General features: G+C 41.3%; 1 protein-coding gene across 2 annotated transcripts in view; it reads left to right on the top strand.

Annotated features, from left to right (window-relative positions):
• The first annotated feature begins 12,184 nt into the window (after positions 1-12,184).
• Positions 12,185-26,480, top strand: part of robo4 (roundabout, axon guidance receptor, homolog 4 (Drosophila)) — a 47,565-nt gene continuing 33,269 nt past the window's right edge. Inside the window, exons 1-2 of one of the 2 annotated variants that reach the window (XM_047379280.1) lie at positions 12,185-12,558; positions 22,490-22,816. In XM_047379280.1, coding sequence (XP_047235236.1) covers positions 12,351-12,558; positions 22,490-22,816 — 535 coding nt within the window. In that variant the 5' untranslated portion in view covers positions 12,185-12,350. Of the gene's footprint in view, positions 12,559-17,049; positions 17,267-22,489; positions 22,817-26,480 lie in introns of those variants that run through there. The other variant, XM_047379281.1, reaches the window with a different exon arrangement.

Below are 26,480 nucleotides of genomic sequence, written 5' to 3'. Positions count from 1 at the left end.
TTTCTCCAATTTAATCAAAATATTTAAAATGTTCCATTTCGTTTTTAATATACATTGTTAACAAGATATGGCAGTTGTTTCTTAAAACCTAAATTACTACCACTGTAAAAGTAAGTAGAAAAGACTGCCTATCAACTCCAGGGAAGATATTTACTGGTAAACAAAACACAAAATACACCAACTGTCACTTTCATCTAGATTTTCTAAACTATTTAAATCTTTTTAGCACAAAATCTTAAATCAAGCATGTCAAGCTTAGTGTTTTAGTACCTGGAGTGCCTTGAAGACATTTTCAACGCTGTCTTATCACTGAACCCTAGATGAGCATTAAAGTTAACCAACTTGCTGCCAATAGTACAGACATTTAGTTTAGTAAATTCCTGTTTTTTGTTGGTTAAACTGCAGTTTCAGAGCTTTTTACCAAGCTGCTGCATGTCTTTGTTAACAGTAGATATGTCAATGAACATACACTACTGGTCAAAAGTTTTAGAACCACTTTCTCATTCAGTGGTTTAGCTTTATGTTTATGATTATTTACACTGTACATAGATTCTCAGTGAAGGCATCAAAACTTTAAATAAACACATGGAATTATGTAGCAAACAAAAAGTTGTAAAAAAACTTTAAATATGTTTTATATTTTAGAATCCTTAAAGTAGCTGCCCTTTGCTGTGATGACTGAAATATTAACCTCTGACCATCTCTCAAAGAACCTCTGGGAAGTTTTTTCAAGACTCTTTGGAAAACCATTTCAGGTGACCACCTCATGAAGCTCATGGAGAGAATGCCAATAGAGCAAAGCGAAGGGTGGCAATTTGGAAGAATCTGATATATACAAATGTTTAGTTATTTCACACTTTTTGTTTACTATATAATTACAGATCAGGTAGAGGAACAGGCCTGCTATTCCCTCCTGTGGACTCAATTCCAGATAGACTGAGATAGTAAATTCACTTGAATCCATGTACAGGTCCTTCTCAAAATATTAGCAAATTGTAATAAAGTTCATTATTTTCCATAATGTCATGATGAAAATTTAACATTCATATATTTTAGATTCATTGCACACTAACTGAAATATTTCAGGTCTTTTATTGTCTTAATACAGATGATTTTGGCATACAGCTCATGAAAACCCAAAATTCCTATCTCACAAAATTAGCATATTTCATCCGACCAATAAAAGAAAAGTGTTTTTAATACAAAAAACGTCAACCTTCAAATAATCATGTACAGTTATGCACTCAATACTTGGTCGGGAATCCTTTGGCAGAAATGACTGCTTCAATGCGGCGTGACATGGAGGCAATCAGCCTGTGGCACTGCTGAGGTCTTATGGAGGCCCAGGATGCTTCGATAGCGGCCTTTAGCTCATCCAGAGTGTTGGGTCTTGAGTCTCTCAACGTTCTCTTCACAATATCCCACAGATTCTCTATGGGGTTCAGGTCAGGAGAGTTGGCAGGCCAATTGAGCACAGTGATACCATGGTCAGTAAACCATTTACCAGTGGTTTTGGCACTGTGAGCAGGTGCCAGGTCGTGCTGAAAAATGAAATCTTCATCTCCATAAAGCTTTTCAGCAGATGGAAGCATGAAGTGCTCCAAAATCTCCTGATAGCTAGCTGCATTGACCCTGCCCTTGATAAAACACAGTGGACCAACACCAGCAGCTGACACGGCACCCCAGACCATCACTGACTGTGGGTACTTGACACTGGACTTCTGGCATTTTGGCATTTCCTTCTCCCCAGTCTTCCTCCAGACTCTGGCACCTTGATTTCCGAATGACATGCAGAATTTGCTTTCATCCGAAAAAAGTACTTTGGACCACTGAGCAACAGTCCAGTGCTGCTTCTCTGTAGCCCAGGTCAGGCGCTTCTGCCGCTGTTTCTGGTTCAAAAGTGGCTTGACCTGGGGAATGCGGCACCTGTAGCCCATTTCCTGCACACGCCTGTGCACGGTGGCTCTGGATGTTTCTACTCCAGACTCAGTCCACTGCTTCCGCAGGTTCCCCAAGGTCTGGAATCGGCCCTTCTCCACAATCTTCCTCAGGGTCCGGTCACCTCTTCTCGTTGTGCAGCGTTTTCTGCCACACTTTTTCCTTCCCACAGACTTCCCACTGAGGTGCCTTGATACAGCACTCTGGGAACAGCCTATTTGTTCAGAAATGTCTTTCTGTGTCTTACCCTCTTGCTTGAGGGTGTCAATAGTGGCCTTCTGGACAGCAGTCAGGTCGGCAGTCTTACCCATGATTGGGGTTTTGAGTGATGAACCAGGCTGGGAGTTTTAAAGGCCTCAGGAATCTTTTGCAGGTGTTTAGAGTTAACTCGTTGATTCAGATGATTAGGTTCATAGCTCGTTTAGAGACCCTTTTAATGATATGCTAATTTTGTGAGACAGGAATTTTGGGTTTTCATGAGCTGTATGCCAAAATCATCCGTATTAAGACAATAAAAGACCTGAAATATTTCAGTTAGTGTGCAATGAATCTAAAATATATGAATGTTAAATTTTCATCATGACATTATGGAAAATAATGAACTTTATCACAATATGCTAATATTTTGAGAAGGACCTGTATATGCATCATTTCATACATCCGAATGTGTTTGTGCATATGCAGTTGTCCTGGTTTTAGAGTATGCCGTGTTTCAGCAGGAAACTACGGTGGCCGGGGGGTGCAAAACACTTTTACAAGTACCGAAACAAATTTACATTTCAGAAAACAATTTAACAAGATGGAAAACAAATTTACATTTCAGAAAACACTTTTACATTTCAGAAAACAAATTTACATTTCAGAAAACAAATTTACATTTCAGACAATCAACCGGAAAGGGAATGTACCAACGCCGAGGCTGACCCGGAAGTCAGCCTCAGGGCTGCATCCTTCGAAGGCCGTATTTGTAGGCCGATTACGTTACAGCGTTACCGGCGGTGAGGTGAGCTAGCCCGGTAGAGATCTGACCGGACTATCGGCACTAAGCTCCCGCTGGCAGTCATCACAGTGAACGTTAAACACAAGTGATTTCTAACAGTTTATGTTATTATTTTAATTGTTACTGAAAATCGATTTAACATTTCAGGTGATATTAAGGTTAACCAGAATAAATGGACAGTTTTATGTAATCCAACTGTATCGCTGGAGAGAGTGATTGAGAATAAATAAGCTTTTCAATATTAATTTTTAATGAAGAAATGTGCTATATGTTTTAAAGGTTTATTTATAATTCAGTTAGCATTATAATTTCTGATTCCAGATAAACTCGACGAGGAATAAACCTCCAAATGTAAGTGAATCTCAGTAAAGAAGTGAAAAGTTTGAAAGAGCTTGTTTTAGTCATTTGCATAGAGATATTTTCTTCAAATTAAGACAAATGTGAAATTAAAAAAGGCTTTATTTTTGCTCTGATATTAAGCAAGATGTTTTTTTTTTGGTATTTTCATATTTATTTTTTTTAGGTACAAAGCAGCAGACGGTCCAGTTTATGAAGCTCAGGAGTGAGAACCACCACCTTTTTACTGGAGCTAAAAACTCAGCCACGTGGCTTGGAGGTACAATAACAACATTCTTTGCAGTCGGTTTCTGTCCAGTTTCAATAACTCCTATCTTTCTAACTTTCATAAATATCCATCCAGTGATTAACATACTTCTTTCGGTTTAGGACAATTCTGGAGAAGATGGACCAACAGGGGAAGGTCACCCTCTTTGCAGGTCAAAACAATGTGGGACAATTTGAAAAAAAAAAAAAAAGAATTTAGATTATGTTCAGAACTTCTCATGTCACACACAAATAAAAAATATATGTCTAAATGTCTTATTGGTTTATCTGTTTAGTCAACTCTTTTTTTTTCTTCCATCTAACTTTAGGATTGTAAGTATCCAGGATCAGGAGAGGGAGTCAGTGAAAAGCCCACTGCTGCTACTTGGCCCTGGTTTGTCCTTATGGATGAGGTGTTGGGACAGAGGTCTTCCACAACACCTCCTGTCCTAATTGCCTCCATCCCTGAGGACACTCCAGGGCCAAGCGGAGTGGTGGGCAACCAGATGGAGAAGGAAGACAGTGAGCCAGCAGGAAGGTGTCAGAAAAGAAAGAGGGACAGATATGAGGAGATGATGGAGTTGATCAGGGAGGACATGAGGACACAGAGAGAAGCAGAGGACATGAGGACACAGAGAATAGACAGACTGTTTTCCAAAGAATGGCACCAAAATAAGGTGCTATAAAAGAAATAAATAAATGTGTTTTGTTCAGATTGTTTCTTAAAGTTTTAAGGTGTTCTAATAAATTTCAAAATTGTTTTTGTCACTAGTTATTTCCATTTGATCTAACAATACATCAACTTCATTTAAAGTTATAAACAGAATTTATTATGAAAAATACAAAGAGCACTTTAAACAGAATGGGGGAAGAAAACATTCAAACAGATCAAGATTACAAGACAAAAGGCATAAAATAAAACTATGTACAAGTATTTACAATGGCGACAGCAGGATCAACCTGAGTGACCGGTTCCTGGAAAAACCTCTTCAACAGAACAAAGAGGCAGATGTCTTTCTGAACAGAAAGTCTCTGGCGGTGTGGCTAAATCTCTCACAAGGTCAGAGACATGGATGGGATGCTGCAACTGAGAACTTTGGTTAGTCTTTCTGGATGGTGAGCGAAGCATCACACAGGTGGTCTTCAGATGTTTGTGATGCCTCTCTCCGCTGTCCACGGTATTGTCCATCAAGTAGGGCTGGCTGAATTGACGGCTGCCACATCACTAAGATGTAATCAGAAAAATGCAGAATTAGAAGATGGTGCTCACAAAATATTACAATTAGTTATACACCTCAAAAATTAATCACATCTATAATATTATACTTGGCTGACACAGTAGTCATGTTCTGGTGGTACCTCCTCCAGGGCGGACACCTCAGCTGAAAGCTGGTCCCGCCAGAGCAATACTGCCTCAGTCCAAACCTCACCCTCATCCTCTTCTACAACCTCCTCTGGGTCATCCTCTGGGGCCATGACATCCCCAGCACCAAGGCAGATGTTGTGGAGGATGGCGCATGCTGTTATGACCTGAAAACAATCTAAAATATATGTGTATATATTATGTATAATGTATATATAAGATGGATCTAGGTCAAAACCTACGTGAGGTACAAAGGTGTCATGCACCTCCAGCGCTTGCAGGAAGATGGCCCTGAATCTGGTTTTCATCATTCCAAAAACACGCTCTATTATAGAGCTGTTTTTGGAATGATGGCTGTTAAAGCGCTGGGCTCCCACACCTTGTCTTGTCCTCTTCTAGGGAGTGATGAGGGGGAGTGAATATTGGAGGCATGGGTACCCTCCATCAGCAAGGATAAAATGCCCTGGAGGAGGATAAACTGTACAGTGGGCTGTGGCGGAGCACCGTAGAGTCATGCACTGACCCAGGCCAGCCCACATACGTGTCAATAAAATGGCTCTCAGAAACTGCTTGCAGGATTATGGAAGGGAAGGGAAGAGTTTCCTGTTCCTGTAGCACTGATCATCAGGGCTGCTTGGACACCTGAAGTGGATATGGCAGCCGTCAATTGCACCCACAGCTTAAAGAAAAGCTCTGTGGCGTGCCAGCCCTGCAAACCCACGGGACACTGCCTTAAGTCCTCAGGGGTCTTTAGAAGGTAGATGACCTGGTGACGAATAGCCACGATCTCCTCTGTAACTCTGTGGACGATGCGATGGACAGTAGAGCGAGGCATCCCAAACACCCTGCAGACCACTCTGTAGGATGTGCCACTTGCCACGAAGAAAAGAAAAACCAAGGTCTCAATAGTAGCACCCAAACATGTTGCCTATCCTGGTGCAAAAGATTAAGCCAGAGACTCCCTGCTCAGCCAAAAATCAGGCCTGGTGTCCTCCTGGTTGAAGAAGCGTTTCAGGACTGGGACACTCAGGTTGATCCTGCAGTAAAGGGGTCTGGTCTAGAGAAGGGAAGAATGGAGATGGAAAAACACATTATTTTTAAGGCATGCTTCTGGATATTTTAAGAGATCAAAGCAAGTAGATACTAATACACCAAAAACACTGCATTATTATATAATTATCTAAGAACAGCCAGAGGGGATCAAATACTTTATAATTCCCATCTATCTTAAAATTTAAAGTTGTTTATATATATATATATATATATATATATATATAAATAAAATATGTCAACATAGATTAGCCATAAAGTTGCTATCTCTTTGTTTATTGGCTAGTTAAATCAAACATCTTTTTTACCTGAACATGATTGTCTCTGGATTGTACCTGGAATCAGAAATTATAATGCTAACTGAATTATAAATAAACCTTTAAAACATATAGCACATTTCTTCATTAAAAATTCATATTGAAAAGCTTATTTATTCTCAATCACACTCTCCAGCGATACAGTTGGATTACATAAAACTGACCATTTATTCTGGTTAACCTTAATATCACCTGAAATATTAAATCGATTTTCAGTAACAATTAAAATAATAACATAAACTGTTAGAAATCACTTGTGTTTAACGTTCACTGTGATGACTGCCAGCGGGAGCTTAGTGCCGATAGTCCGGTCAGATCTCTACCGGGCTAGCTCACCTCACCGCCGGTAGGTCTGGCGAGGCGAGCCGGTTACTACGCCGGGAACGGAAAACTCCGAACACGTCGGAGCACATTTGAAATTAAGTGATATCTTGATAAATCAAGCAGATATTTCACGTCTACATAGTTATATTCCCGCACTAAAAATATTGTAGAAGTTAATTTGTGTCACAGAAAGTGTAATTTCCCACACTTTACTCACAGCTTTTGTTGCTATGGTCCGCCATGGCTTCCCCTGCTTGACCAATCCGCTTCGACCCGCAATGAATGATGGGAAATGATGGGCCGCGAAGGATACTCACAACCCATCCTTCAAATCGGGCAAAATAAGGACACATTTGTCGGCAGCATTTGCTCGGAATGATTCATGAATTGGGACAGCCTTCGTCGCCGCGCTGTAACGTAATCGGCCAACGAATACGGCCTTCGAAGGATGCAGCCCTGAGGCTGACAGCCTCGGCGTTGGTACATTCCCTTTCCGGTTGATTTTCTGAAATGTAAAAGTGTTTTCTGAAATGTAAATTTGTTTACTGAAATGTAAATTTGTTTTCTGAAATGTAAATTTGTTTCGGTACTTGTAAAAGTGTTTTGCACCCCCCGGCCACCGTAGGAAACCTACAAAAGTATTTGAATAAATAAATCAAGCATTAAATCAGACTTCTTTGACACAGTGTTGGTTAGTTGCATTTGTGCATCATAATAATATTTTGTATATTGAATACAAACACTTCCTGTTACAAACTAATTCATGTGATGATGTTTTTGCAGTTGTGTGTGATCAGTTAAAAACTTTAATTCCATTAGAAAATCTGCAAATTTCACATTGATGATGGTTTTACAAACTGCATTGCTTAAAACATTTTTACCTGACTAAACATGGTCAGCTGACACCGTTCTAAAAGGTCTGTCAGCTTCCTCGTTAATATATCAGTTGCTTGGAACCCTTTAGTAATCAGCAGGCGTATGGGTATGGGCCAAGACTTGCCACTGCTCCACACTCAGTTCCAAAAGGATTTCCTTTAAAAAGTCAGTATTAAGTCAGTCATCATATTGGGACAAAAAAATCCACTCCACTCTTAAAAACATGCTCGCCATTTCTTTTATATTTAAATAAGACTAAAGCCATTTGTTTTTAATTGTATTTTCTACATTGTTTTGTGCGTTAATATCCACTGGTAATTGTATACACTTGTTATTTTAATTATTTAATATGAGTGTATAATTATTAGCTTCAGATCAACAGTTTGATGTTGCTAACAGGCCAATAACTGTAGAACTGTGCATATGGCAGCCAGGGGCGGCACACATTTCCTTGGTCAGTTTATCATTGATACATCTGAACCTTGGCAGGGAAAATAGCATATGCCATGTTTTTTACATAGGGAGCCTATTTACATCAGATTGTAGATCATTTTCAACATGTCCCAATTGGAAAAATCCTGGGTTTGATGTGAGGATTAGGTAGGTTTGCATATAAAAAGCTATTTTTTTCATTAATCAAATTAACACCTTCTGCACAAAATGAAGCATTCAACCAAAAATGTATTTAGGAACCTGCAGGCATTATTGTGTTCTACTGATTCGAACAGCTGTTCTAAATGTCATATTTTACCTGCTAATGAATTTTCGACCGTTTTTTGAGTTCCGGTATTGAAGTTTCAATAAACAGGTGATTCCAGGGAGTAATGCTTTTGCAGTTAACAGTCTCAAATTATATGTACACCCCCCACACACACACAAACACACACACACCCCACCCCAACCCTATTTCACTTTATAGTGTGAATTAGGAAGAGACGTGGAGCAGAATTCCAACCAAGATGATGAAAGAGAATCTAATGAATCAAAACCAATCCTATTAGTTCTGGCCCACATCTCCATACTGTGTTCCTCTTCTTTTTTTTTTTGTTTAACAATCCACTGACTGATTTCACACAGGCTTGGGAACTGGGGGGTGGGGAGGACTTTACCAGGGTGGGATAGTGGATCTGAAACTATTCATCCTGAAGGGATTTGTTACCTCTAATTGACCAAATGAGGACAAAACATGATCTAAGCTGCAGCAGAAGAGACAGTGGAAGAAGCTCCACATGGAGAACCAATCCGCTTTGTTTAACTTTAAAGGAAGTGGATTGGCTTTTGACTTAACCTGTTGCTACCTTTTTGCTTTGTTATTTTTGAACAAAAACATCCCATCAGAAAACAGTGACTTCTACCAATATTTTCTGCTGTTGATTTTGTCATGACAGCTGAGTGCCAAATACATACAGTATAAATTAGAGCTAAAACAATGCTCCCTCGCTCTTAACATAAAAGCTCATTACATGCATCTACTCATTGAAAGCTATCATATAGCATTTGTAGCTTTTTCTGTCTGTAGAGAGTCCAAACTCTAAGTCATGATGTTTCCACTTCCTCCCGTCGTCTCCAACACCCTCTCATGCATCTTTCTCTCTCCCCCTTTATCTTTGCCTTATTTTAATCTTAGCAAGTATTATTGTCTCCCAGGAGTGGGAAAATGAGCAGAACAAAGCATGTGGGGGTTCGACAATCATTTGGAACTGGAAGATGCAGTCTTTGTGGCACAGCCAGCTGGACATATAAAAAGACGGGGGTGGGGGTGATGGTGAAAGAAAAAGCAATGCAAGGCCAAAGAGGTGTGAGCAACAAGCTCAGGGTGCTTAATGTTGGGACCACAGAGGGGATGGGTTGCATTCCCACTGGGCTAGATCCAGCATTCAGATGCATTGAAGCAGAACTTTTGGCTTGCAGTTCACATCTTCAGGCCTCTCACACACTGTTTGGAACATGGTTACTGTCACCGCCCCACGAAATAGCAAAACCCAGAAGATCTATTTGTGATTTTTGGCAAAATGTGCTCTCTTATCCCTGAAGAATGCAATTCCTGTAGTGTTAAATGAAGCAAATGGCAATGTTTGAAATCCTTTCACAGAGTTTGGTAAATAAATTCTTATTGGTGCTCCATGTGGTAACAGTAAAAATAGCAAGGTAATTTAAAATTGTTTCTGGTAAGACTTTATTTGGGTTATGGATGGATTAGCTACCTTAGTACTTCAACATGCAATTGTAAAGTAAGAAAGAGAAAAAACATGATGGACTAAACCATAATGCCTCAACAACTGTTTTTTTTTTTTTTGTTTTCTCTTTTGAGTGTTTGCCCTGGCCTTGCACCTTTCTCCCAGGAAAAATATAACCCTAACGTATCTCTATGGGGCATGTGATGAAGGTCCAGACAGGGGGGGTGTTGCCCTCTAATGGCTCCTCTGGTGCTCAGAGACGATCTCACAGGGGAACCACCCAGCAGCCACAGTGCAGAAGCCCCAGGGAGCTGCAGCGAGGAGCCCACTAGAGCAGATCCAGCCATGTGCCCAGAGACCCTAGACCCTGGGACATATCACTCCCCAAACAGAGAGGCAACAGAGTCCAGGGTCCAGGCCCGGGCAAGCAGCCACCGGGAGTGAGCCGGCACATACCAAAGCTCCCAGCCCTGGACACCGAGAACCACAAGTACACCAGCGGGCAGAGACACCAACCAGGGGCAGGTAGTGTGTGTGTGTGGAGGGGGGGGGGGACAGGCCCCACATTTGATGGGGGGCCTACACCAATCCAGGAGAGGGAGCAGCCCAAAACCCAACCTGACACAAAAACAGGCACACACAGTCACAATCGCACATTCGCACCCTCATACGTAAACAAAAACGCTCACACCCACGCACGCAACGTGACGACAAACAACAATGGACGTCCTATCTGAAACTTTTGACCTGTAGTGTATGTTATTCAAAACTCGTATTATTGGAGTCCCAGTGTTTTGGTGTAGTTGAAAACATGGTCCGAATGCTTTAAAGATGTGTTATAATCAAAATGGAATAAATGTGTCAATAAACTTTTAAATAATCTTTCAATAATCTTTGCTTAACATTTTAGGTTATAGGGCCTGTATTTATAATTGAGGAAAATTGGGCTTCTTTAAAAGTGGTTTGATTTATGCAGTTTTCAGGGCCTTTAACACAGCTAAGGGCATTTTCTGTAAAGACTTGTGGAAACCATAGCAAGGCAACAGGTTGTGAATTTCAGGTCATTCACAGATTCTGTCAAAGATCAATATTTTAATGGGCGTGGCGCTGATGGTGTAGGGGTTAAGCGCGCAACCATGTACAGAGGCTACAGTCCTTGAAGCAGCCGTCCCGGGTTCCAGTCCCCGACCCGGTGACATTTGCAGAATGTCTCTACCACTCTTTCCTGTCTGCCTATTCCTGTCAAAAAAATAAAGGCCACTAGTGCCAAATATTTTAATAACATAAAATAATCTAAGCCTACTGATACAGCCCTGCGATGGACTGGCGACTTGTCCAGGGTGTACCTCGCCTCTCGCCCACAGACTGCTGGAGATAGGCATCAGCTCCCCCGTGACCCACTATAGAGAAAGTGGTAGAAAATGACTGACTGACTACTGATACAGTCCCATACCACCCTCAGATGGATGTTAGAGGATTAGGGCTCACAGTGGCCCAGGCCTATAGGCTTCCACTCTTCTCCTTTATGCACTGATATTCCTTTAGGTACAGTTGTAGTCTGTAATTATTTCTCAGCATGTCATTAATTGTTCTTACAGTTCAACCTTAATTCTCTATAGACATTTTTTAAGTTTAAGGATTCATTACATCAATTCATCAAGAGAATGCTGCAAATTAGGTGCAGAGCAGCATTCTTCAATCTACAATCTGAGGGCAGAGATATTTGTGAATTAAACACGTCTAGAAAAAATTCTTGACAACTACATCTTCTCTACGCAGCCTTCATTTAACAACATCCGATGTTGTTTACAGGGGGATATGAAGTACAACCAATCAGAAGTTGAATCTGCTTCCTCCCTGGGAGGCCACTCAAACTACACAAACTGATTGCATTTCAATTGAGAATATCCAGACATGGCTGGCTTGGTACTTTTGTTTGATTCTAGAAGGCGAGCCAAGATGATGTATGAGACTCATACTGTGCAGACAGGCAGCTACAAATTTGCCTGGCTTGTTGAATGGTGGGAGGCTGGGTAGGGAGAGAAGGTGGAGGGTGTTGGTGAGGGGGCTTGTTGTTAAAAGAAAGCCAGGAAACTTTTGTTCCCATTTTGTTTTCTTTGATGCTGTTGTTGTCAAAACATTCATTTCTCTAAGATAATTTAATAAAAAATATGCCCCTGCTTTGACCTTTGGTAAAATTAAATGTTCTGGACTAGAATTACTTTAAATCTGCCACTCTGCATTTTAAACACATGGTCATTATTTTGTCTTTAATATAATTTAATCAGATTTTATTTAACTAATCCAATGATCAATGTAACTGCAAAACATTTCTCCTGCTGATCTGAGATGTATCCTTCTCTCTCTTTCCCTTAAATCAGTCGGATTTTTTAATCAAATAAATGATGCAGATGCCGGGCCCCATTGCCTCTATCTCAGCATGAGGTCTGAAACTTGTATTTGATCACTATTTAGCCCTCCTCCCTTTAACTTTGTTCTTCCCTGGAGAAAAAAAGGAACCCATAAAGGAGGGAGACATGAGGGGGAGAGGAGCTAAGGAATATGCAGAAAGCAGGGCTCCAGTGTCCCATAATTTAGTTCGTAGGACAGGTTGCGGGTTAAATGATCAGTGTCAGTTTGTGGACGGTACAGGGTGCCTGCATTTAAGAGCTGAAGTTTCCATCCAGTAAGAGTTGACTTGCATGGTGAAGATGCATGTCCATGGGTGGCTTCTTTGCATATTCAGCTTTCACACCTGGGTTAGGTACTCACAGCAGTGCAGGTTCCACATGTGTCTCATGGAAACAGGACTGCTGGGTGGAAGCTCAAAGAGCCGGGTCAAAGAGCTTATTCGTCACAGTGTGGGACACCAGGACACACCTCACAGAACCAGGCCACATCGGAAAAAAGGTAGGGCTCTAACTCACACAGGTCCAGAAGAACTTAGTTTTACACATATTACACATATTAATTAGTAACTAGAATAACGTTGTTTTAACTTTGGTAAAAACTGGCATCAGAAACATAATAACTGTCATAATATTTGAAATGTTTCTCTTTATCAAGAAGTAAAGGGATCAAAACAATATATTTTAGAACAAACCTAACAAACTAGATAAAACTGGCAGAAGTTATTAGGAAATGTTCCTGATTAAAATAATTATTTTTAGAGCATTTTTTTGTTTATCAGTATAGTTTGACTCTTTCTGAAATCTAAATATTTCTTAAAGGTCCTTTAGAAATTGTAACACTAACAGTCCTGTCCTTAACATATTTATTTATTTATTTATTTTTACTTTTTTCACATTTAAATGTTTCAAATCATGAAACTAATTTTCATTTCAGACCATGATAACCTGGGAAAATACATAATGCATTTTTCAAATAATGGTTTCATTTATTAAAGGAACATGTCTAAACCAACCTGACCTTATATGAAAAGTAATGCTCCCTAAACCTGATAACTGATAGTGTCATCCTGTTCCAGCAACATCTGGATTATCACAAACTCTGGATGCTCTAGAGTTTGTGATAATTGGCAATGAGACTCTGGAAATGAATCATTTTATCACTTTAGAGAAATTTTGGCTCATCCTTCATTGCATAAATGTTTTAGCCACAGTAGAGATTTTTTCGACCATGAATGGCCTGTTTAAGGTCATGCAGCAGCATCTTAATTAGACTTAAATCCAGACTTTGCCTAGGCCACTCCAAATCCCCATTCATTTTTTTTTTATCTGAGCCATTCAGTGGTGAATAGGTTGGTGTGCTTTGGATCATTTTCCTGCTTCATAACCAAAATGTGCTTTGACTTAAGGTCACAAACTGATGGTTACACATTCTCCTTCAGGATTTTGGTAGGGAGGAGAATGTATGGTTCCATCAATTCTGCCATCCAGATCCTAAAGAAGCAAAGCAGCCCAAGACTGAGTCATGTGAGGGCAGCAATACTTTAGATGTTGTCTTTGGATCGTTTGTGACCTCCTGGATGAAGTGTGAATGCTGTCTTGGAATATTCTGGGCCAGCCACAATGAGAAAGATTACCCATATTCGATGATTTCAACATTTGTGGATAATGGCTGTCACTCTGGTTTACTGGAATCCCAAAAAATGGCTTTGTCACTCTTCCCGGACTGATAAATTTCAATTACTTTTTATCTCATGTGTTCTTACATTTCTTTATGTTGGAGCATGACGTATTTTGTTTTCATCCTCAGCTTTACCTAATTCAGTTCACAGCACATGTTTATATTAACTTGCTTTATACAGCCCAAGTTTTAATTGATGGTGATTGATGAATTCTTTACAAATCTCAATAAACTTACATTAAGAATTCACTGTGAAGTCACTGTTTATCACATTCTTCACTACAACTGACACATTCTTTCTTTTTCCCCGTCTTTTGCCTGTTTCCTATACTTCCCCTGACCTCTCGGTCAACAGCTTAGAAAAGAGTCCTTCCTTCAGCAAATCTCAGCCTCACAACATTCCCATGGGTTGTGTTTTAGCAGGCGGGATTCATCCCTTATCCTTTCTAAAGCTTTTGTTGTTGACTGAAAGCTGGCTGATGCCGAGGCCATCAAGCTTACGTTGTTGGATCAATATAAACATCCATCACTTAGCCCTGGTCCTTTCTAAGCCTCACAATGAACAGTTCACTGCACAATGCTTTGTTTGTGTGAGCCATTCGAGGGAATGAACTTGTGGTAGTTCACTTATTTCTGGGTCGTCCTTGCTATGGAAACCTAGAAGATTTTATTAATCAAGAGAAGTGTTGCATTTGTACAACATGCACAGTGCATTGTAATTGTATTCATACAAATTATTTTGCATTTTTATTATTATTTTATATATGTGTAATTTTAGTTTTATTAGAATTTATCTGAAAGAGAGAAATGGAAGAGAAATGATACATAGTTACAAGTTTTACTTGTAAAAATCCAAAAACTGTTGCATGTGCTACTGCTACATGTATATGTATTAATTATTATACCACGAAATAAAATAGATTGCAAACAACCAGCTTCAGAATTCATCAAATTAAAATTTGTACGTAACCTTATCTTAGTATAAATCCAGTCATTCCATGAAGGCCTCAGTGATTTGTTAGACATTAGAGAACAAACAGCATCATGAAGACCAAGGAACAGAAAGATAAGAGAAAACGATGTGGAGAAGTTTAAATTAGGGTTAAGTTAGAAAACAAAATCCAAAGCCTTAAACATCTCGTAGAGCTCTGCTCAGTCCATCATCTGAACATGGAAAGAGTATGACAGAACCACAAACGTACCAAGACATGGATGTCCATCAAAATTGATTAAGTATTAATATAGAGTATAGTATTAATTGTAGAAGCAGCAAGAAGTAACTCTGAAGGAGTTGCAGAGATCCACAGCTGAGGTAGGAAGATCTGTTGACAATGATTTGTCTTGCACTCCACAAATGTGGCCTTCATTGAAGAGTACCATGAAGAAAGCCAATGTTGGTAGAAAGCAACGTGGAGTTCCATTTGTAGAGTTATTCAAAAACAAGACACTTTGTGTGGATGACAACTTACACTGCATATCACTCTGAACACTATCCCCACTGTGAAACATGGTGGTGGCAGCATCATGCTGTGAGGATGATTTTCATCAGCCAGAACTGGGAAGGTTGTAAGAGGTGATAAGAGGACAAATGGAGCTAAATATGGGGAAACTTGGAAAAAAAAACCTGTTGAAGGCTTCAGTGTGGAAGTAGGGTGGTGTTTACCTTCAAGCAGGACAACAACCTTATACATACACCCAGAGCTACAACGGAGTGGTTTAGATTAAAGCATATTTAGGTGATAGAATGGCCTAGTCAAAGTCCAGACCTAAATTTAATGAAGAATCGGTGGCTGCCAAACGGTCTAAGCAATTGAGAATGTGAAGAATGGGAAAAAAAATGATCCTTTCTTTGTACATGTGCAAAGCTGATGGAGACATGTCCCAAAATACCTACAGCTTCAGCAAACGGTGGTTTAACAAAATACTAACGCCGAGGGCTCAAAAAATAATAATGTACACACATATTTCAAGTTTTTGTAAGTTAAGAATTCTGAAAACATGTATCCTTTTCCTTCTAATCCAGAGCTAGACAGTACTTGAAATCCAAAAAATACACCTAAATTTGTATTGTGATGTAGTAACATGTGAAAATGTCATAGTTTTGCAGAGCACTTTTCATTGTTTCTATTATTATTTCCTTTAGGGTGCTTGTTTTATTTGTCATCTCCTCTTCTAATTCAAATATATTTGAATTCAAAAGGCACATAAGATCATTAAAACATGTGCATCATTGTATTGTTATTGTGGATAATAATATCAGAAGAGCTGATTTATTACAAAAAAGACCCAAAAATATACTGTGGTTTGTGGCTGTGAAGTAACAGACTGTGAATATTTTGCAGGGATAGGAAAATAGTAAATGGACCTGTAAATGTACACAAATCAGATAACATTCTGGAACTAGATTTTCCAGTTCAGGTGAAACATTCTGGAAAACCGAGGTTTGACTCCAAGACAAAATACCCCTCAACCACTGAGATATTTGTGGACATAATGCCGAGTGAGAGAAGCACAATTTCCTTCTATTGTTATAAAACAAACACACTGAGAACTTCCTGCCTTATACAGATGGTGACAGAGCTGCTGCTAACAACAACAAAAAACTTGACAACAGCAGAGAGATTCACTGCAACTTACATTAGAGGGCAGAATCTAGACATCTGCTCCACAGGTTTTTATTATACTGACTATAATAAAACAATATGTTAAAGTAATAGTGAGACTGCATCTCTTGTGCTATATTACTGTTAGAAGTAAGCCTAATCAGACCAAAGACAAAAAAAAAAAACCTTTGTGGATTTTAATTAGTTTATTATTGCATCTTATTTATGAACAGGACTGATGAGGAGGAGCTTAGAGGATGAGGATGCAGAGCATATCAGACTGAAAAGACAGAAAGCTACTGTTATTGTTAAAGAGCAACCGTTGCTTAACAAAAAGGGGTTTAAACTCAGCAACATGAATTAAACAAATACATGTTAGCAGACAGTTTATGATAAACTGTTGTTTGTATAAAAATCAAGCCACACTCTTACATCATATGTGGTTGGAGTTAATGAAATCTCTGCAGAATGATTTCTGTAAAATGTAAATGATTTTACACTTTGTTTAAAGTTCAACTTAAGTTTGGGATCCAGCGAACAACCACTGCAACATGCACGACGTAGGCAGAATAACAGATGCGCTTATTTAAACTAAAGCACCGTAAAGTCTACATTCATATTACTAGAACTTCTTTATGCTGATATTTTCAAAATAAATGTTGGAGTCGAAGCAAACAGGAAGTTAACTGCGTTTTGTCGAACAGGCTGCTCAGAATGACGCGTAGTTCTCTCAAGGAGCGGCAGGTTAGAGTTAGTCCGAACTTTTCACAGAAGAAGACAATCAACGTACCAACGACTTTAATTTCATTTAGACCTCAGCGTTTAGCTAAGAAACCTTAGATTATTTTTCTGTTAACTCCCCATAATGACCAGCCAGTGTGTTAGAACAGGTCTATTAGTAGCGCTGTTTGGGCTCCTGCTCTGCGGTAAGTTCACAACTGTAACTGATTAATTAAGAACCTTCAATGTTCTGTGAAGTCATTTTTTATAAGTGGCAGGTCTTTATTTAGCTTCGTCTGTTTGTGTGAAGGCTCATTTAAATGAGCTCTTCTTCTGTCTAAAGTAATCAGATAATTAATGGGATGTATTATAAGGAAATGATAATCTTTTAGAATCATAAACATGTTGCTAACACTAACTACAACGTCGTGCTGCACTGCCTGAAACCTTTAAAAGAGCCTAAATCTGCTGTCTGTGAAATCTCTCAGGACACTGGAAAGACGATGCTTAAAGTGACGTGATACAAGATTTAAATTGTTGATATTTGTTTGTTGATATACAGTAGTTCCTTCCTGTTTAAGGACTACTTGTATTTAGGGTAGATTGGGACTATCTCCATACTCCTTCTTCAGAACTCTATTTATCAAATATGATTAATACAATCTAGATCTTTTGGAATTTACAAGTATTGCTTGTTCATATTGTAAATCAGAAAGGAAGTGGTCTCTTTGATGGAAATACTTCCACTGTATCAGATGCAATAAGAGGAAAAAATTGACGAGGAAAAGGATCCAAAATATTCTTTATATTCTGTTGTGTTCTGCTGGGGTTTTGTTTGACTTGATGTTCCTGAGACCTGCAAGTTCCGAGTTTCCTCTCATGTCAGGAAACTGATCACAGTCTTCCCGTTTCCTCCAATCATCCGACTTCATGGGAAGTTCGAACAATGGCATTCCTCTGGAGCTGGCCACAAATAGACATAATCTGGGAGTAGCAGGGTTTGAATATGTTAGCTGTAGGTGTTTTCTTGTTATGAACCCAGAGATGTGTAGTCCTGGTGACTGTTTGGCTGTGGCTTTACAATAACTATGGGTAAAAACAGTGCTGTCACAATGTAGAATGTATGAAAAACAAGAAGAGCATTGGCTTTTTTGTGGTTTCTTAATGCAACATTTCCAGATGTTTCTTTCCTAGTATGTCTGACAGCCTAACAGAAAGAGTGTTCATCATCAGAAACAATCTATTTCCAATGATTACTAACTATTTACAGCCAAGATACAGCATCCTCTGTCTGACCTCATATTTAGAGTTTATTTCAATTGTTATTTTCCCAAACTGGGATGGTTTTACAGCACACAACTTTAATATAGTTTTAAAAACAAGAACTGGGTGCACACATTTGAATGTACAGTCAATTACTGGCTTAAAAGTCCTTTAGCAAGTTACACCTGGACCACATCAAAAAGCTTCTAGCACCAATTTGGCTGGATCTTTGAGCAATCTTCTTCTTCACAGATTTTTAGAGTTCATTTAAACTAGTGGGTTTCTTGGGATGGCCTCAGCTTTTGGACATAGTACTCTTATTTTAACAGGGTAATGTTGGGGCATGTTGGGCCTAATGTAACCTGTTTTATCGTACTCGTCGTCTTCCGCTTCATCCGGGACCGGGTCGCGGGGGCAGCAGACTCAGCAGAGACACCCAAACGTCCCTCTCCCCAGACACCTCCTCCAACTCGTCCGGGGGAATCCCAAGGCGTTCCCAGGCCAGCCGAGAGACATTGTCCCTCCAGCGTGTCCTTGGCCGTCCCCTGGGCCTCCTCCAGAGGAAAGGGTCCAGGATGCATCCGGTATAGATGCCCAAGCCACCCCAACTGGCTACCCTCGAGGTGGAGGAGCTGCGGCTCTACTCCGAGCTCCTCCCGGATGGCTGAGCTCCTCACCTTATCTCTAAGGGAGTGCCCGGCCACCCTACGGAGGAAGCTCATTTCAGCTACTTGTATCTGGGATCTCGTTCTTTCGGTCATGACCCAAAGTTCATGGCCATAGGTGAGGGTAGGAACTTAGACTGACCGGTAAATTGAGAGCTTCGATTTTCGGCTCAGCTCTCTCTTCACCACAACGGACCGGCACAGCGTCCCCATTACTGTGGCAGCCGCACTGATCCGTCTGTCAATCTCCCGCTCCATTCTCACCTCACTCGTGAACAAGACCCCGAGATACTGGAACTCCTCCACTAGAGGGAAGAACTCCCCTCCAACCTGAAGAGGACAAGCCACCCTTTTCTGGTCGAGAACCATGGCCTCGGACTCGGAGGAGCTGATCTTCATCCCAGCCGCTTCACACTCGGCTGTGAACTACCCCAGCGCGAACTGTAGTTCTTGGCTAGAGGGGGGCAGCAGGACCACGTCATCTACAAAAAGAAGAGACAAAATACATTGGTCCCCAAACCAGACCCCTTTCGGCCCTTGGCTGCCAATAGAAATCCTGTCCATAAAAGTTATGAACAGGACCGGTGACAAAAGTCCAACATGCACCGGGAACAGGTCCTACTTAGTGCCGGCAATTCCCCACAAAACTCTTGGACCACCACCCAGTCTGCCAGTCCAGAGGCACTGCCCCCAACCGCCACGCAATGTTGAAGAGGCGTGTCAACCATGACAGCCCCACAACACCACAGACTTTACAGTACTCATCCACCCCCAAAGCCCTGCCACCGTGGAGCTTTTTAACCACCTCGGTGACTTCCACCATGCTTGTACATGGTGTTCTTTATGGACAATCCGTGACTGTGCACATATATTTATATTATATTGTAGATATGTTTATACTGTTTAATTTGTACTGTATTGCACCGACTACGCCAAAACAAATTCCTTGTATGTCCAAAAACGTACTTGGCAATAAAGCTTTTCTGATTCTGATTCTGATTCTGATTCGGACTAGCACAGAAGCCCAATAACGAAACACCACTCGGATTCAGATCGGGGAGGCCATTCCTCTCGATCATGCCTCTCCAGGTGTCACTGTCGTTTCCGACGTGAGCATTGAAGTCCCCCAGCAGAATAATGGAGTCCCCGGGAGGGGCACTATCCAGCAGCCACGACAGGAACGTCAAGAAGGCCGGGTACTCCGCACTACTGCTCGGCCTGTAGACCGAAACGACAGTCAGAGAATTGTCCCAACCCGAAGGCGCAGGGATGCGACCCTCTCATCCACTGGTGTAAACCGCAACACGAGACGGCTAAGCTGGGGGGCAACAAGCAAACCCACCCTAGCCCGGCACCTCTCCCTGTGGGCCACTCCAGAATAGAAGAGGGTCCAGCCCCTCTTGAGGAGATGGGTTCCAGAGCACACGCTGTGCGTGGAGACGAGCCCAACTATTTCTAGTCGATATCTCTCGACCTCCCACACAAGCTCAGGCTCCTTCCTGCCCAGCGAGGTGGCATTCCACGTCCCTAGAGCCAGCCTAAGCATCTGGAGATCGGGCCGCCGAGGTCTCCACCTTCGTCTGCTGCCCAATCCTCTTTGCAGCGGTCCCTCACGGTTCACCCTGCAGGTGGTGGCCCCACTGGGTGATGGCCTCGCATCTCTTGTTCAAGCTTGGCCCGGGCGGGTCCCGCCAGGAGCAACCCAACCACCAGACGCTCTCCAACAAGTACCGACCCCAGGCCTGGCTCCAGAATGGGACCCCGGCTCCGCCGTACCTGGCGACGTCACGTGCCTCGATTTTGTGGTCCTCATGAAGGTGTCATGAACCTTCATGAGGACCAGTTTTATCCCTTCCAAAATTAATTTTAATGTGTTTAGGATAATGTTTCTCTGGGAACACTCAGTTGTAGCCACGTTTCAGCCAACTGTTGAGTTTGGTAAATTATAGAATCTGGAGACAGTCCTTCCTTAATCCATCCCCTTTGTGAGATGTATTTTTTTAATTTAAATTATTTGTAGCTGAAGTGGCTCCAATATACAGGTGTTGGACAATGAAACTGAAACACCTGTCATTTTAGTGTGGGAAGTTTCATGGCTAAATTGGACCAGCCTGGTAGCCAGTCTTCATTGATTGCACATTGCACCAGTAAGAGTAGAGTGTGAAGGTTCAATTAGCAGGGTAAGAGCACAGTTTTTCTCAAAATATTGAAATGCACACAACATTATGGGTGACATACCAGAGTTCAAAAGAGGACAAATTGTTGGTGCACGTCTTGCTGGCGCATCTGTGACCAAGACAGCAAGTCTTTGTGATGTATCAAGAGCCACGGTATCCAGGGTAATGTCAGCATACCACCAAGAAGGACGAACCACATCCAACAGGATTAACTGTGGACGCAAGAGGAAGCTGTCTGAAAGGGATGTTTGGGTGCTAACCCAGATTGTATCCAAAAAACAAAACCACGGCTGCCCAAATCACGGCAGAATTAAATGTACCCCTCAACTCTCCTGTTTCCACCAGAACTGTCCGTCGGGAGCTCCACAGGGTCAATATACACGGCTGGGCTGCTATAGCCAAACCTTTGGTCACTCATGCCAATGCCAAACGTCGGTTTCAATGGTGCAAGGAGCGCAGATCTTGGGCTGTGGACAATGTGAAACATGTATTGTTCTCTGATGAGTCCACCTTTACTGTTTTCCCCACATCCGGGAGAGTTACGGTGTGGAGAAGCCCCAAAGAAGCGTACCACCCAGACTGTTGCATGCCCAGAGTGAAGCATGGGGGTGGATCAGTGATGGTATGGGCTGCCATATCATGGCATTCCCTTGGCCCAATACTTGTGCTAGATGGGCGCGTCACTGCCAAGGACTACCGAACCATTCTTGAGGACCATGTGCATCCAATGGTTCAAACATTGTATCCTGAAGGCGGTGCCGTGTATCAGGATGACAATGCACCAATACACACAGCAAGACTGGTGAAAGATTGGTTTGATGAACATGAAAGTGAAGTTGAACATCTCCCATGGCCTGCACAGTCACCAGATCTAAATATTATTGAGCCACTTTGGGGTGTTTGGGAGGAGCGAGTCAGGAAACGTTTTCCTCCACCAGTATCACGTAGTGACCTGGCCACTATCCTGCAAGAAGAATGGCTTAAAATCCCTCTGACCACTGTGCAGGACTTGTATATGTCATTCCCAAGACGAATTGACGCTGTATTGGCCGCAAAAGGAGGCCCTACACCATACTAATAAATTATTGTGGTCTAAAACCAGGTGTTTCAGTTTCATTGTCCAACCCCTGTAGGTTTCACATATAAATAAATAAGCAGATCTTCCTTCTAACCCTTAGTGACTGAACCCCGAACACCACATGAAAAGGTTGGGAATGTATTCATAGAGTATAATTATAAGAGTACAAAATGAATGTGATTTTCTATAAACATCTTATCCCACCTGTAGTTGGAAACTGTAGAATCATCACTGTGTCCTCCTCAGGTACCAGAGTTCTGACAGAGGAGATAGAACCACGTATTGTCCACCACCCTTCTGATGTGGTGGTGAAATTGGGCAACCCTGCCGCTCTCTCCTGCCGGGTGGATGGCACCCCGAAGCCGACCATCGAGTGGCTGCGGAATGGTCAGCCCCTGGAGACGGAGAAGGGAGACGGCCAAGTCCAACCCATGGTTCTGTCAGAGGGGAGCCTCTTCTTTCTAAACGTAGGAGGGGGCAGGCTTGGCCAGTCCCATGAGGGCGTCTATGCCTGCATTGCCAGAAACAGTGCCGGCAAGGCCATCAGCCGCAACGCTTCACTGTATATTGCAGGTAAGAAGGTGGGGTGGATATACACATGGATCTTAGCTGTACCGTCAATAATCTGCCCAATAAATAATCATTTAAAACAACTACTTTTACATCACATAAAGACATCACTGAAATTATATTCTGATTTTATTTTTCTGATTTGATCTGATTTTTCTTAGAAAATAAAAATGATCAAACATCACAATATAAACTCAAAGTCTTATTTTCTCAAGACAATAGAATTACTAACCGTCTTAATAGGAAAACAAGCAAGATGTTGTTTTTCTCGTTATCATGAGATAATAAAACCTATGGCAACATAAAGAGTTTCAGATCTTATTAATTAACGTAATGAGATAATAAAACTGTTATTACAACAAAACAAGCTGGACATTTTACCTTAAGATAAAAAAAGGAAAGGATCAAAAGATGATTGAGGTTCTGAGTTCAAGATTTTTATTTTCTTTATTATCTTAAGATAGCTTAAAATCTTATATCTAAATAATTTCATAAACATAATGTAAAAAATCAACCCAAATTACATTAAATACAGAATAGAATAGAAATATCCACAGTGAGAAAATGTTGGTGCATCAGCAGCAAAGTTGAAGGCAAATGGAAGCATGCAGGTACTCACAAAGGTAAAAACACTTGAAATCAAAAAGTAAGGTAGACTGTACAGTTAAAGAAAAATGTACAACATAAAAAAAGGAAATACTGTATTTTTGTACTTACATGTCAAAATTGGACCTAAAAGTCTGGAATGTTAGAAGGTGTTTAGGAACCCTGATAATTATTAAATGTATCAGGTAAGGATGTTGATTGCAATGTTGTTTCTAGAGACAGCAGTTTCCGCATCAAGAAAATGCTGAATGCTTAAAGCTTCTTTTTTAGACCAGGTTGGTTTAATGAATGTATTCTCAGACAGACTCACAGAGAGACCAGATAAAGATGATGTTACTCTGGATCCAGTTCGTTGATTTCTGTCATACTGTCTCTTTAAGAGCGACGCAAGACATGATGGGAATTAGAGGTGATGACATGTGATTGTAAATGAGCATGGCAGAAAAACTTGATATGCTGTGTAGTTGAGCTGTGGGTTTTTTGAAATACAGATGCACAAAGCAAAACTTTGTTTGGTGTTAACAGTTCTGTTCGTGGGTGCAACATAATTTTATTTTAACAAATGTTAGTCCTGCCATGATTTTCTTGATAAAAAGCATCCTATCTTGAAGTGCATTTCCGGCAGTGGCGGATGCTGGTCTTTCAAGGAGGGGAAGCTCAATTTCAAGATAGCTGATTCGCTCATTTCGCTGTCAATCAAAAAGGGATTCAGCCTCAGACAGATCATCCAATCATCATGCAGAAGCTGAGCGTCTGGGCCAGCCAAGGCCAGCCCACTGCCCCATAGACCCCCAGAGACGCTGAGCGTCCGATGGGCGGGACAAAGCCCAGCATTTTTGCTTCGCTATTGAACTCACTGTTTAAAGCACTGTGAAGCTGCGGGAATGAGTGAGAGGAAAGCCGCGTCGTTACCAGTGATAAGAAGCTGATTCTGAACAAAACTTGAGCGTGTTGTAGGGCATATTTAGTCAAGGACATGTACACACAACAGTATATATTTGATTACTTATTTTTTGACATTTTAGGGGAAGCTGAGATTCCCTTGCAGGCGTAGAGCAATCACCACTGATTTCTGGGCACAACAGAAACTGTATGTTTTTGTATTGTATTTTTTCTTGTTGGATTTTTTTGTTGTTGTACCTATATTATGTTTTTTCATCTTGTGACACATACAGGGGTTGGACAATGAATCTGAAACACCTGTCATTTTAGTGTGGGAGGTTTCATGGCTAAATTGGACCAGCCTGGTAGCCAGTCTTCATTGATTGCACATTGCACCAGTAAGAGCAGAGTGTGAAGGTTCAATTAGCAGGGTAAGAGCACAGTTTTTCTCAAAATATTGAAATGCACACAACATTATGGGTGACATACCAGAGTTCAAAAGAGGACAAATTGTTGGTGCACATCTTGCTGGCGCATCTGTGACCAAGACAGCAAGTCTTTGTGATGTATCAAGAGCCACGGTATCCAGGGTAATGTCAGCATACCACCAAGAAGGACGAACCACATCCAACAGGATTAACTGTGGACGCAAGAGGAAGCTTGTCTGAAAGGGATGTTCGGGTGCTAACCCGGATTGTATCCAAAAAACATAAAACCACAGCTGCCCAAATCACGGCAGAATTAAATGTGCACCTCATCTCTCCTGTTTCCACCAGAACTGTCCATCAGGAGCTCCACAGGGTCGATATACACGGCCGGGCTGCTATAGCCAAACCTTTGGTCACTCATGCCAATGCCAAACGTCGGTTTCAATGGTGCAAGGAGTGCAAATCTTGGGCTGTGGACAATATGAAACATGTATTGTTCTCTGATGAGTCCACCTTTACTGATTTCCCCACATCCGGGAGAGTTACGGTGTGGAGAAGCCCCAAAGAAGCGTACCACCCAGACTGTTGCATGCCCAGAGTGAAGCATGGGGGTGGATCAGTGATGGTTTGGGCTGCCATATCATGGCATTCCCTTGGCCCAATACTTGCGCTAGATGGGCGCGTCACTGCCAAGGACTACCGAACCATTCTTGAGGACCATGTGCATCCAATGGTTCAAACATTGTATCCTGAAGGCGGTGCCGTGTATCAGGATGACAATGCACCAATACACACAGCAAGACTGGTGAAAGATTGGTTTGATGAACATGAAAGTGAAGTTGAACATCTCCCATGGCCTGCACAGTCACCAGATCTAAATATTATTGAGGCACTTTGGGGTGTTTTGGAGGAGCGAGTCAGGAAACGTTTTCCTCCACCAGTAACATGTAGTGACCTGGCCACTATCCTGTAAGAAGAATGGCTTAAAATCCCTCTGACCACTGTGCAGGACTTGTATATGTCATTCCCAAGACGAATTGATGCTGTATTGGCCGCAAAAGGAGGCCCTACACCATACTAATAAATTATTGTGGTCTAAAACCAGGTGTTTCAGTTTCATTGTCCAACCCCTGTAAGTACAGTTTAATGACAAAAAGAGTATATTGTTCAGAAGAACTCTGATAATAAACAACACTTAACACAGCCACGATGTGCTCCCATTGGATGACAACAACCATGTGTCAGTGGTGCTAAACCATAACTATGGAGAGAAGTAATTATAGTTCATACTCTGGATTATGATGTTTATATATTTAAAATCAAAACAGTCTTAAGCTACTTTAAATAATAAAAATTCTGATCAGTCTTGAATTACTTACCCGGTGGGCACTAATTGCATTACAAAAAGAATTGCAATGAACCAGACTGTGGACCTGGAATTTCAGTCAGGCAAAGAGAGTGATTTAAAAGAGGACGCTGGCTTTATTGGCTGCAGCGGTCTGGCAGATTGTCAGAGAATAGTAAAGAATCCAAAAAATAAGCAGGGGTCATACACAACATGCCAGAGACAGGCTTGCAAATCCATACATTAAGCAGTACTGAAAGGTTGTGGCGAAAATGCAAGGTTGTTGTCGATAAATCAGAGACTCAGCAGAAGTCAGACAAAGACAAGGCAACAAAGGAGAATCCAGGACACTAAAACAAGGTCACAACGTGGAGATTAGACATTGAAGGAAGGCTAGACATCTACT

This window comes from Girardinichthys multiradiatus, chromosome 11, assembly GCF_021462225.1.
Source record: "Girardinichthys multiradiatus isolate DD_20200921_A chromosome 11, DD_fGirMul_XY1, whole genome shotgun sequence".
Taxonomy (NCBI): domain Eukaryota; kingdom Metazoa; phylum Chordata; class Actinopteri; order Cyprinodontiformes; family Goodeidae; genus Girardinichthys; species Girardinichthys multiradiatus.
The sequence above is the reverse complement of the archived record's forward strand: the minus strand, read 5'-3'. Positions and strand labels throughout refer to the sequence as shown.